Source organism: Sprattus sprattus, assembly GCF_963457725.1.
Source record: "Sprattus sprattus genome assembly, chromosome: 2".
NCBI lineage: Eukaryota > Metazoa > Chordata > Actinopteri > Clupeiformes > Clupeidae > Sprattus > Sprattus sprattus.
In genome coordinates this window covers 34,689,579-34,702,045 of record NC_137921.1, presented here as the reverse complement: position 1 = coordinate 34,702,045, position 12,467 = coordinate 34,689,579, and the positions used below count along the sequence as shown (strand labels likewise).

Here is a 12,467-nt window from a genome sequence, read left to right as displayed (position 1 = left end):
GCAGCTGTTACACGTCTTAAGCAACGTTTCAGAGCAGGGAAACCCATTGCTTTCTTGGCCTTAACCTGTTTTTCTCTTGAACCACTCTAGTCTATGATAATTAAAGTGTTAGATTTGCGTCCGGACATTTCTCATATTACATGAGGATTCATTTTGTATTATTCATCATAAATTGGAAGTGAGCTTCTTCCATGATGGCATTGCAATCTACTGGTATGTATGTAGTGAACTGCTAGTGACAGTGTACTGGAGGGGAGAGTGGGGCTGGTTGGCACACGTCTCTGTCATATTTCTCAGTCTTGCTACATGTTAAAATAGTGTAACTGTTACGACCACCTGTGTTGTGTTCTTTGTTTATCACTTCCCTTCCCTTCTCTGTAGCTCCGCCTAGGTTGTGCTTCCCCTGATTGCCAGATGAGATGCACCTGGCCAGGTGATCAAGCAGCAGTTAAAGACCCCAGTTCCCTGCTGCAGTGGAGAGGCTTCTAGGTCTAAATGCCTCTCAGCCTGGTAGTTTGTAGTGATTTGATATTCTGTCATGTAGATGGTGTGTACTTGTTTGTAATACATCCCATGGATTTGGTTCTTTTGAAAAGGTGTTTTTAGTAGTTGTTTTTGGTCAGTAGTGGAGAGTGAGTGGGTGTGTGAAGTGGGCATGTGTGTGTGTGTGTGTATGTGTGTAAGAGTGGGTGTTTGTATGTGTAGAAGTGTGCGTGAGTGTAGTGTGCATGTGTGAGTGTGTTTATGTGTATAAGTGTGGGTGTGTGTAGTGGGCATGTGTGTATGTGTATAAGTGTAGGTGTGTGTATGTGGTAAAGTGTGGGTGTGTGTAGTGTGCATGTGTGAGTAAGTGTGTGTAAGTGTATAAGTGTGGGTGTGTGTATGTGTATAAGTGTGGGTGTGTGTTTGTGTGAGTGTGTGTAGTGTGCATGATGTGGGAGTGTGTGTATGTGTAAGTGTGGGTGTGTGTAGCGTTCATGTGTAAGTGTGTGTATGAGACGCTATTAAAAGTACTGACCTTTGACAACATGGAATTATTGATCATGACGTACACTGCTCCAGAGCGGCATCTAGTGGCAGGGCCAGTTCCCAACGGCCCCTAATGTAGAGACGCCCATGGACATTTCCTCAGGATGTACATCACAAACATTGATTGTGTAGAGGGCTTTGTCACCAGACAGACTATATCAAAATAAAAGCCATCATTAAACAATACACTACCATTTTCAACACCTTCTCTTATTTGCAACAGCAGGAAACACAACTGATTACCTGGTAATAACCTATCCATCAGAGCAACTGGTGCTTGACAGTAAATCTGCACCAGGTATTGTTTGATTTGGATTTGGGAAGGTTCATTATATCTAAAGAAAACACTTTTCATACAGAGACACGTGTGTTCATATGCAAAAGATATGATTACCATGTTTTACATTTTCTAGTTTCAGTACTTCTGCATAGTTGGGGCTCGGTGTGTGGACATGTAACATGCCTACGGATTCATATTTGTGGATGACAGACTTCCTTCAGAAGAACATTCATCCATCCAGCCACACTTGGCTATATAGCCTTTCTGAATGTGAAAGATGTCTATGGGGCGACTTAACAGAAGGTGTCGCATCAAATGTGGGGGGACATGTTCCAGGAGAAGGCTGTGTAGTGTCATTGCCTTGTGTTTGAGCACTCCACCGTGTCTTATAAGTCAATGCTGGTGCCAGTACACACGGAGATCTTTTGCCAGGTATGAATAATTCATAAATACATTCTACCATGAAATTAGTTGTGTCACTGATGTTGACCTTTCTAGATTAACCTGGAATCTCATTTTTTTGTCAAACTGGCAATTAAAATGATGTTGAATGACATGAACTGAAGATTTTAATCTTTTAATCATCTCTAGAGAAGTCAGGCAGTTCCATTGGGGCTGTACTACATGATTGAGCTCTGCTTGATATTGTTAAGTAAAATTAGTAATACTATTTATGTCTGCATTTTATATTATTATAAAGCAACTGGTGGCAACTGTGAAGTTGAATAATATGAACTGAAGTATTTCATCAAGAGAAAGTGTTTGAGGGCAATATTTTAGACTAGAATGACTAAAGCACTAAAATGGGTTTGGCCTGAAGGCGATGACTTCTACATTGTCCAATACTGGCCTCTAGTGTCTCTTGTATTATCAGATTCTCCTGCTTACGAGGCATTGGCCCTCCAGTCGGCTGCTGGCTGTGTTGGACTTTTGCCTGCAAAGAAAAGTGAGGAGAGGAACAGTCCAAATGTGTCGTATATGACAGGGATGCAGTGAGTGCAAAGCCAAGATGGAGATGGACAACATGGAGGTGCTGATAGTCAAGCTGGTGAATAGGATCTGAGTCAGGTGTCACAGGGAGAATCTGGGGGACAATGACCAAAGAGTGGGGCAATCAGCAAATCAACGTGAGGCCGCTCACTGTAGGGCCTGTTGTGCGCAGGTGAACAGGATCAGTTATGCTGACGGGGACTACTACATGTAACAAGTGGTGTGGGTTTTCACAAATACTTTGTCCTATTTTTCAGTCGGCAATTTCAAAACAAAGAACCTTTTTCCCCTAACGTACACATAATAATAAGAATAAGAATAAGAATACACTTTATTTATATAGCACTTTTCATGTAAAAGAATGCATCTCAAAGTGCTTTACAGCAAATACATTATGTGCACAAAGAAATAACATGCACAAAAAAATAGACATCAAATAAACACAAAAACTCAGATATAGTGCAATAAATAAATAAAAAAGATAATAATGATAATAATAATTATTAAAATTATAAAAAATTAAATACATAAAATGCAAAGCATAAGATAGAAAATAAACACATGAATGCACAAACCTATGAACACCAACAGGCACATGCATACAGTCAAGAAATCTCTGCATAGAGTCCTGAAAATTCCTTAAAATCAAACACTTTACAAACGTAAGTGTAAGACTTAATTTCCTAATAGCTAGTACCTTTCCACAAAGGAATTCGACTAACAGAAAGAAAAAAAACCTTTCCAAGTTCATTATATAATGGTTTATTTCATAAATTAATTATGGGTCACTTCAATGATCAGGCAGTTGATTCCATGATCCTGAAGCAAGCAGAAAGAAAATTAGTCCTGATACATGAATCACTATACCATAACTATTTATTACTATCACTTAGACACTACATGTGGATCACATGTAATGTACAACGCTCTCATTCAGGGTGTCCAGTTTTTCCTTTTCCCTTTTTATGAAGATGGCTTATCTTATGATTTAACATGTGCATCATTTTCTTAATAAGTTTTGGCATTTCTAGAGATATCTTTAACTGGGGCCCAGTATAAGTCCCCTATGCCACTGCGGTACGGAGATGTTCTTCGATGTCACGCTCACCTGTAACCACTGGATTTGTGTTGCAGAATCCCCTGCATGTCACATCTATAGGCGTTAGGACATTCAGTGTTCCCATGGGACTATGCAAAACAGAAGTGTGTCTTTATACACAGTCTCAGACAGGGATGATGACAAGTGCGTTGGTGCAGAGCCACCAAAGGTAAATACTGCTGACACACCGGACGGTAATTCAGAGGACCACATTTAAATGGACGGAGGTACAGAAACCGCTCTGAAGGTAAGCAAATCTACAATCTGAAAATTATACAGTTAATGCGAACAGAAATCTTGGAACACAAATGACTAGACCAATTAAAAATGAATTCACGTGATTGATGACTGTGACAGGCGCAGCGATGGAGTCTGCTTGGCCAAAGGATCCCTGTCCTCGTATGTCTCCTGCTCAAACAAAGTAAGGAACTGCAATAAAATGTTGATATGAACTTAAAAACCTATAAATGAATCCAAAAAAGTATTTATTGTCCACGTATCTAGTTGATTGCTCTTCGATATTCAATAAAAACACAAGTTTGAAATAAAATATTGACTAGTTGTATGTGAAATAATACTGATGTGCTACTGGTGTAGCAGTGTTCATATTGTGTGTTCATACTACAGCTTATACCTACTACATTATCTTGTCCATCAGGTGTGATCTTCCAGCCTGCTGTGTGTCTGAACTGCACCCAGCCTGACACAGAGTCCCTACTAGCGGCTCTCAGAGACAGCGTGTTCAACCTGAGCGCCGTCCGTCCTGTCCGTGAGCTCAGCAGGCCCTCTGTCGTAGGGATCTCTTTCACAGTGTATGGCATCTTGGACGTGGTGAGGAAACCCTGACTGGGTAAAAACAACTGTTGTTAGCTCTTGACTAATGTAATGCATGGAACTGAAAAGCTAATGTCATATGGTTTGTTGATATTTTCTCTCTAGGATGAAAAGGCACAGCTGTTGAAAACCTTCATTTGGCTAAGCCTGGTGAGCATGTGGTTTGTTCAGCCGTTCTACAGTTTGCGATTTCTGGCATCAGTGCTGGGCTGCAGTGTCATATTGGCTTGATGAGAATTCTACTGTAAAGTGTGTGGTCCACAGGAATTCTACTGTAAAGTGTGTGCTCCGCATGAATTCTACTGTAAAGTGCGTGCCTGATGAGAATACTACTGTAAAGTGTGTGCTCCGCATGAATTCTACTGTAAAGTGTGTGCTCCGCATGAATTCTCCTGTAAAGTGCGTGCTCCGCATGAATTCTACTGTAAAGTGTGTGCTTGATGAGAATACTACAGAAAAGTGTTAAGTGCGTGCCTGATGAGAATACTACTGTAAAGTGCGAAGTGTGTGCTTGATGAGAATACTACTGTAAAGTGTGTAAAGTGTGTGCTCCATGTGAACAATAAGACCTGTGTTTATGGATCTTTCTTTAATAGAGCTGGCAGAATGAGTTTGTGAGCTGGGACGCAGAGGAGTGTGGGACAGATAAAATCTCCCTGCCCAGATCAAAGCTGTGGACACCAGATATCGTCATCAACGAATTGTGGGTGAATTGCTGTGTTGCTGTATACGAACAGACAGAGACCATTCAAACTGAGATATAACCTGAGTACAGTGGAGTAACTGTACAGCAGTTTCAACTGTTCAACTGTACCATCAAGTTCCAGACGAATGTCTCTCACAAGCTTTGCAAACGTTTACCAGAAAAATGCTGACAGTTTCAAGTAATCCCTCCGTTGACTCCCCTGTGTGTCCTGATGATAGCATGGAGGCCAACACAGGCCCAGAGACCCTCTATGTGTACATCTACAGCGACGGCACTGTGGTGGACTTGGCACCGCTGAAGGTTATCAGTTCCTGCAACCTGGATATCTACACATTCCCTTTTGATATCCAAAACTGTTCATATTCCTTCAATTCCTACTTACATGCAGGTAAACTAGATCCCAGTTTTGAATTGTGAAGCCCTTTAATGCTCTTTAAAACAATGGGAATTATGGTGTTAATTGCACAGTGGCTACTTACTTTGAAACTGAATTGGCCTTCATTGAGGCCTTTCCTATGATGATGTGTCTTTTTTTGCAGCTGACGACATTCGCTTGAGTCTTGACCTTCCTGCAGAGCAAATTCTGGATTTGTCCAACACATTCATGGAGATGAAAGGAGAGTGGGAGCTCATCAACATGACATCATTCCAATACAACATCAGCGATCCTTCAATGTGGGACTACATCTATGTTCACGTATGTGCAGCAAAAAGAGCCTGTCCATGTGGGACTATATCTATATTTACGTGTGTGTGTGAGTGTGTGTGTGTGTGTGTGTGTGTGTGTGTGTGTGTGTGTGTGTGTGTGTGTGTGTTTGTGGTGTGTGTGAAAGAGCCTTTCAATCATGTCAAGAACTACTCTTCCAGAATATAGAATTACAGGCATGTATAGCAACACACTGTTGTGTTACCAAATGTCAACATAATGTGCTATGAGTTACACAATATATTTCTTATGAATAGCTTACCAACTTTAAATCTATCCTTGACTCCCAGGTGCAATATACACAAACACACAATATACACACAGAAAATGCATTTTACCTATCAATTCATTAAGAATTAAGTACATAGAACAATACAACAATACAAAGGGTGACAAACATTAACGTCTTATTTTTACATCAGAGAAGAGCAAGACATTCTTCTGTGATAACCTACACTGGGAACCAGATGGAGACATCAGAGATTAGGCTCATAGTTTTAGAAAGGCATCGCTACATTGGAGAGTGGCATTTTTGAAAGACCAGAAGCAATTAGAACATTTGTTGGCCTGTGTTTTGGCATTTGGGTTGTTGTCAAAGTGAAGAGCATAGACACAGAAGGAGGAGGAGGATCTTCACAGTTTTCTGAATCTCTTTCTAAGCTGATCCTGAGGCGGCAGCCAACCCTGTACGTGGTGAACCTGCTCATCCCCAGCTGTTTCCTCATCACCCTGGACCTCTTCAGCTTCATCCTCCCCCCACAGAACGTGGACCGCTCCGCCTTCAAAATGACTCTCATCCTGGGCTACACCGTCTTCCTGCTGCTCATGAACGACCTGCTGCCCGTCACAGGAAACACCATACCACTCATGAGTAAGCTGAACCGTGTCCGCCAATGGGGTTTAAAATGGCACAAGCCTTTAGCAACAGGCTAGCACAAAATAGCAAATAACATACGACAAAAATTCCAGAGGTGTCTTCGCCTGGGAGGGAAAAACCAAGAACATTCCTGTCCTCAGTCTAAACTTTCAGAGCTGTCCTGTCATTGGAGAAAAGATTCCATAACTTCACCTGAGAGGAAAATTCAAGTCTTCTGTCTTCTCTCAGGAAGACTACATTTGTAAAATAGCTGCATCAGTTTCTGCACCATAAGGCTGTAATACTGTGAATGTGTTCACCTCATGAACTGATTTTTTTCCCAGACGTGTTTTTCTCTCTCTGCCTGGCACTAATGGTAGCTAGTCTTCTGGAAACCATCATCGTCACCAACCTCTTGCACAACTCAAAGGACTACAGAGCTGCGCCACGCTGGCTTCGAGTCCTCGTCTTAGAGGTCATGGCACGACTTGTCTGTCTTACCCAGAAGAAGCCAGATGCCCAGGTCATTGTGATTCACAATCAAGGTATGTGTGTTTCATAAATGTGTGTTTCAAATGAAATAACAAGGGTTCAGTTTGGCTGGAACCATCCACTCCTCTCTTTGAAGGAAAGCAATGACTGGTACCAGTGATGTAAACAGGTAAATGTCAATTTTTAATTCTATCTGTAATGTGCCTTTCATGCTGGGGGTATTGTCTTGTGTTGCTGTCATAAGAGAGACATACCAAGACAGAAATACCAAGAGAGACCAACAAACTCAACAGTGAGTCTATGCCATGTAGTGGCTTGGTCAAGGACCACCTGTTTTGAATGGATGAAGCTGCTGCACAACATGCAAAACAGCCGTCCACAGAGGATTACCTTTGCATGAAACTCCACAAAGACAATGACTAGCCCCTACCTTCTTTTGATACACTGGTTTGTGAACTAAACGCTAGTGAACAAAGGTTTGTTACCTCGCAAACACACTGATAACGATAACCACCCAATAATGGTTCCTATCAAGTTCGTTTGGTTTGTCTTCAGAAAACCATTCTCCCGTCTTTTTGCCTTGTTTAATGATCATGTCATTACAGCTTTCATGCACACAGTGTAAGTATCAAACCAAAGCCATCCATCCATAGGCTAGAACACCACTAGCTGTAGATGAGTGTCTATCACAGGGGTGGGCAATTATTTTCCCCAGGGGGCCAAATGAGCAACTGAAAATATTTTGGAGGGCCGGGCCAAAATGCCGAACTGAATTATGCATAATAAGAGTAAGAGTGTATGTTATTATTTGGCAATTCAAATGTGATGTTAGCTTTCAAAAATATAATTAATCAAATTGAATTTCCAAAATGATAAACAAAATGTAACATTTGACTCATTTTCATTCACATTAATAACAAAGGGCATTTTGAGTTTCATATACTTATGAAACAAGGATTTTCTTAGCTTTCTAAAGACATCACATCATCTTTGTAGCCAAAATAAACAAGACAACAAGTCACTGATCTGTGTAACTGTGTAAAGAAAATTGTCCCAGTTTTGTTGCCTTTTTGACTTTATATGCCTACATCAATGGTCCCCAAACTTTTTAGGCCTAAGACCACCAACCTTTGCCTTGGTGAAGGCAAGTTCTACCTATTGAGGCGTTGAGTAAAAAAGACTGTCCAGACTCCAAACTGTACTTACAGCTTATCTTTGTATTAGGCCTTGTTGTAATTGAATTAAATCAAACACTTTGGTCCAGCTTTCAAATTGATGTGTCCAAGAACACATTTAACCAGGGGTTCTCAATTATATAAATTATCAATCCATCTCAAACTATAATTTTTCTAAATTATTTCCACAGCCCATATAGAACCACAGACAGCAATTATTTTATTAGTTCAACGCTGAAACTATGTGTCAGATTTCATCTTCATATCCAATTTGAAATCTCTGTCTGTCTGCAATACCGCTTGCGGCCACTACGCAACTTTGGCGCTCTCAAACTTGCCATGCATACACAGTAATAGAAAGCGCACGCAGCATCTACCGTTTGGGCAAACCAACAGGTGTTTTTCGCCTGGAAGTCTCTAGATATCTGGCACCTTATTCAATTTCAAGTTCAATTTCAACACTTCAGCTGTGTTCAGAGATATTTTCTGACTATGGTATTCCGAAGTCCTTAAGAAAACAGTTTGAAAATGAAAATGATTTTTTTGTAAAAAAAAAAAATTCGAATTATCATGTAATCTTTCGCGGGCCGGTCAGAATCACCCGGAGGGCCGTATTTGGCCCGCGGGCCGTACAATGCCCAGGTATGGTCTATCACATTCCAGCAGCAGCAGCAGCAGCAATGCTTTGAACATACTAGATAAAACTGTTTTAAAACCTACCCTTTGTCCCTGTTCTAGTGGATCTGCAGCCTCCACGGCAGGCAGGAAGTAACACGGCTGCTGAAGACCTGCATCAGGAGGCTCTCTGGAAGCTGGAGAGAGAACTGCACGCCATCCGACACCAGATGGAGAAGAACATAGCAACCGACCAGAACACAGAAGACTGGATTCACATTGGCCGAGTCTTGGATCGGTTCTTATTCTGTGTCTATCTGCTCTTCATCACCATCAGCTTCATCACTATATTGGTCATATGGACTCGCTGGTATCAGTTGTAGAGATGACACAGACCAGGGCTGTAGGATGGGCTCTTTGTAATAATATAATCATTTTTTAGGTCCACCGCTGCCACCACGCAGGGCAGTCATATAATGTTTTCTCCTGTTTCATTTTTCATTTTGTTGGCTCATTGTTATAGTGTAGAGACTACTGATTCTCTACATTTAGTATTGTTTTTCAAACATATTCTTGCCTTTAAATATTAATCCTTTATTTTATAGATACATGCATATCAAAACCCAATTATTTGCCTTCACCTTAAGTCCTGGTTTCTGTTTTAGTTTTCTTTTCTTCTCTGTGTTTTCTTTAGAATGCATTGTTTTAAATTGCTCTGTCCGAAATTACTTGGTTTTTAATACATATTATTCGACCTCAATATAATCTTATTATCTATTTTAAATGTATTATCTTTTTTTTTGTATTCTATATTATCCTATCTTCTGCAATTCATTAGCACTTCTATAACTTTGTATTATTGTTGTTGTGATTGTCTTTACTAAGCACCTTGAGAAATCTTTGTATTATAAAGTGTGTTATACAAATCAAATCCACCAGCCTCCGGCCACGGTGGCTACGGCCGAACACCACCCGTGGGAATATCCCTTACCTACCCCACTCGCACTCACACTATATTGCTTAATTATTTCTCAGAACTTTGTGAGTCAATGGCAAGTACATTTATACAGTGAAGCTCACACTGTTGCTCATATATACAGTAGATGTACATTTAACAAAATGCTTATATTTAGCCCAAGAATGTATCGGTTATTAAGTCACATTCAACCTCATATTCGCTTGACAGGCTGCAAAACCACAGAACATAACTCACAGGTACTGCTTCACACACATCTGTGTACAGCTGTCACATCCACAAACGTTAGTTAGTTATTTCATTTTCACTCAGAATGAGATATACAACAAACGTTTTAGTCCGTTGTTGCCAGAAATGTTATAATTCAAGATAACACACTTTTCTTCTCATTTCACTTAATTCTTTCTTATTCCATCTAGTGTATATAAGGCCTATCATTTGTGCTTGTGGGCCCTAAGCCTCTTGCTTCATACTGCTTCCACCATCATATTGTAATTTAAAGAAGCTCATTTCAATTAGCATCTAGTCTAATAGTAAATCTGAATATAACAGTTTGATATTTTTTTTAATTATTATTACCATCTCTATATATTTGTGTGTATATCTGAACATGTTTAATAGTTGTGTGAAATCAGAGTTGCAGAATCACAACAATTTGTAGAGTTTTATGGCATTTGTTGATTAAATGCATCGATTACGGTATGAAAAACAATGTGTTGAACAAATGTGACCAGTGGTTTGTGGGTGTTAAGCTGAAAACGAGATGTAAGGGGTGAGTAGGTTGAATGTATGAGGATGTATCACACCTTACATCAACATGTGATTAAACATGTAACCTTCCTGTATGTAGCAAATGCTTAAGGGTCTTTGTTGAGCGTTTGTCAAAAGTTTATATTATCAGGACCTCCAGAGTCCTGGGTGGAGTCATAACCGGTCTTCCCTGTTTCTATTATGCACATGTGCTTTTGTTCTTGTTTTGCTTTGCCATGTGCTTTGTTTGTTAACAGATTGCATGTGCTTCTGACCCTCACCAGTTACCTGTTATCACCTTATGTGTTCCACCTGCATTTGGTTTAGTGACTAAACTCAGAGTAAGTGGTAAACCTCCTAATAGAAGAGCCAGATGGCTTCATTCTTCTGCCAAAACAAAACCACAGGGCTCTGCTTTTAGGAGGTTTACCATTTACTTACCCATGTTTGTCACTTAACCACGTACTTGAAATATCCCCCCGATCTTTACATCTTGCTTGTGACAAAAAACATCATAATAAAAGTCAGTTTCATACTCACAATAAGGCCCAATTTACACACATGATTTTGCGATGTCGGCAGAGCCGACATCAGTACACCGACAGTTTTTTTCAGCGTCTAAACTCAAATTTAACTGTCGGTGTACAGATGTCGGCCGAATTTCAGCCGACAGCCCCGTACCATTCGCCCGACAGCCCAGCGGGAGTCCCCGACATCCCCAAAGTGCGTGTTAACGCGACCCGACATCTCAAGGCATATTAGCATAAAACGGATCTTCAATTTTGCGAATGTTCGTCATTACATGAACTTAAAGAACATTGTTTTGCAATACTAGAAGAATAGTAGATAGATTGGTGTTCTGTTATCATTGAATGGAAGCCAAATCTGTAATGGTACAATGTGCTCAAAGTAACGGCAGGATTTGACGAATAATCCAGGTAGGTTATGAAATACTATCGATTTTATGCATACACATGTTGCTTTGAATCTGTCAGTTAGTGGGTCAATTGTATTGCATCATTCAATACTAACAAACTAAATAACAAATGCCAGTATTACTAAACATATCTTCTCCCTTTCTCTTTCTCTCTCTCTCCTTCCATAGCCTATAAAAAAATAAAAAATTAAAATAAATATTTCATCTGTGTGTGTGCAGGTTGCAAGTTGCAGGCAGTGTATGTTGCTCTGTGAAAGAGTGCTATAACAGATCTCGGGTGTGACATGCAGCTGTCCTCACTCACCAGACCTAAAAAAGAAAACTTACGACTGATATCTCCATAAGTACCCTCCCAAACTAAATAACAAATGCCAGTATTACTAAACATATCTTCTCACTTTCTCTTTCTCTCTCTCGCTCTCCTTCCATATCACAAAATAAAATAAAAAATATTTCATCTGTGTGTGCAGGTTGCAAGTTGAAGGCATTGTATGTTGCACTGTGAAAGAGTGCTATAACAGATCTCGGGTGTGACATGCAGCTGTCCTCACTCACCAGAACTAAAAAAAAAAGAAAACTTACGACTGGTATCTCCATAAGTACACTACCAAACTAAATAACAAATGCCAGTATTACTAAACATATCTTCTCCCTTTCTCTTTCTCTCTCTCTCTCTCTCTCTCCTTCCATACCATATTACTTATGCCTATAATAACACTGATAAAATAATAACTGATAAGCCATATTGCCTACTGTTAAATCCACTACCCAAATGTATCTCCCTATCTGTTTCTGAAATTGATGTCTACTAACATAAATGTTCTCTCTCCCTACTGTAAAAGACGGTACTTTTCCCGAACCAAAAAGGGACCGGGCCGTCTGGAAGGCTTCGAGTGAATTCTTCTCTCGCTTTGATTTGCTGAAAACGTAACAGTTTATTAAAACATCTCTCTTTTTAATACCCCTTATCTGACTCCATTTCTTGTCTGACCGCACTCTTTGAGGAGCTCAGTCTTAGCTCC

At 40.1% G+C, this 12,467-nt stretch overlaps 1 protein-coding gene across 1 annotated transcript; it reads left to right on the top strand.

The window, feature by feature from the left end:
• Positions 1-2,318: 2,318 nt before the first annotated feature.
• Positions 2,319-9,165, top strand: LOC308382125 (5-hydroxytryptamine receptor 3A-like; the record flags this gene model as incomplete). Its single annotated transcript, XM_080859816.1, has 8 exons — positions 2,319-2,357; positions 4,098-4,229; positions 4,829-4,935; positions 5,157-5,326; positions 5,478-5,635; positions 6,305-6,515; positions 6,845-7,045; positions 8,906-9,165. The coding sequence occupies 8 exons, from the start codon at positions 2,319-2,321 to the stop codon at positions 9,163-9,165; spliced, it is 1,278 nt and encodes a 425-aa protein (XP_080715942.1).
• Positions 9,166-12,467: the final 3,302 nt, after the last annotated feature.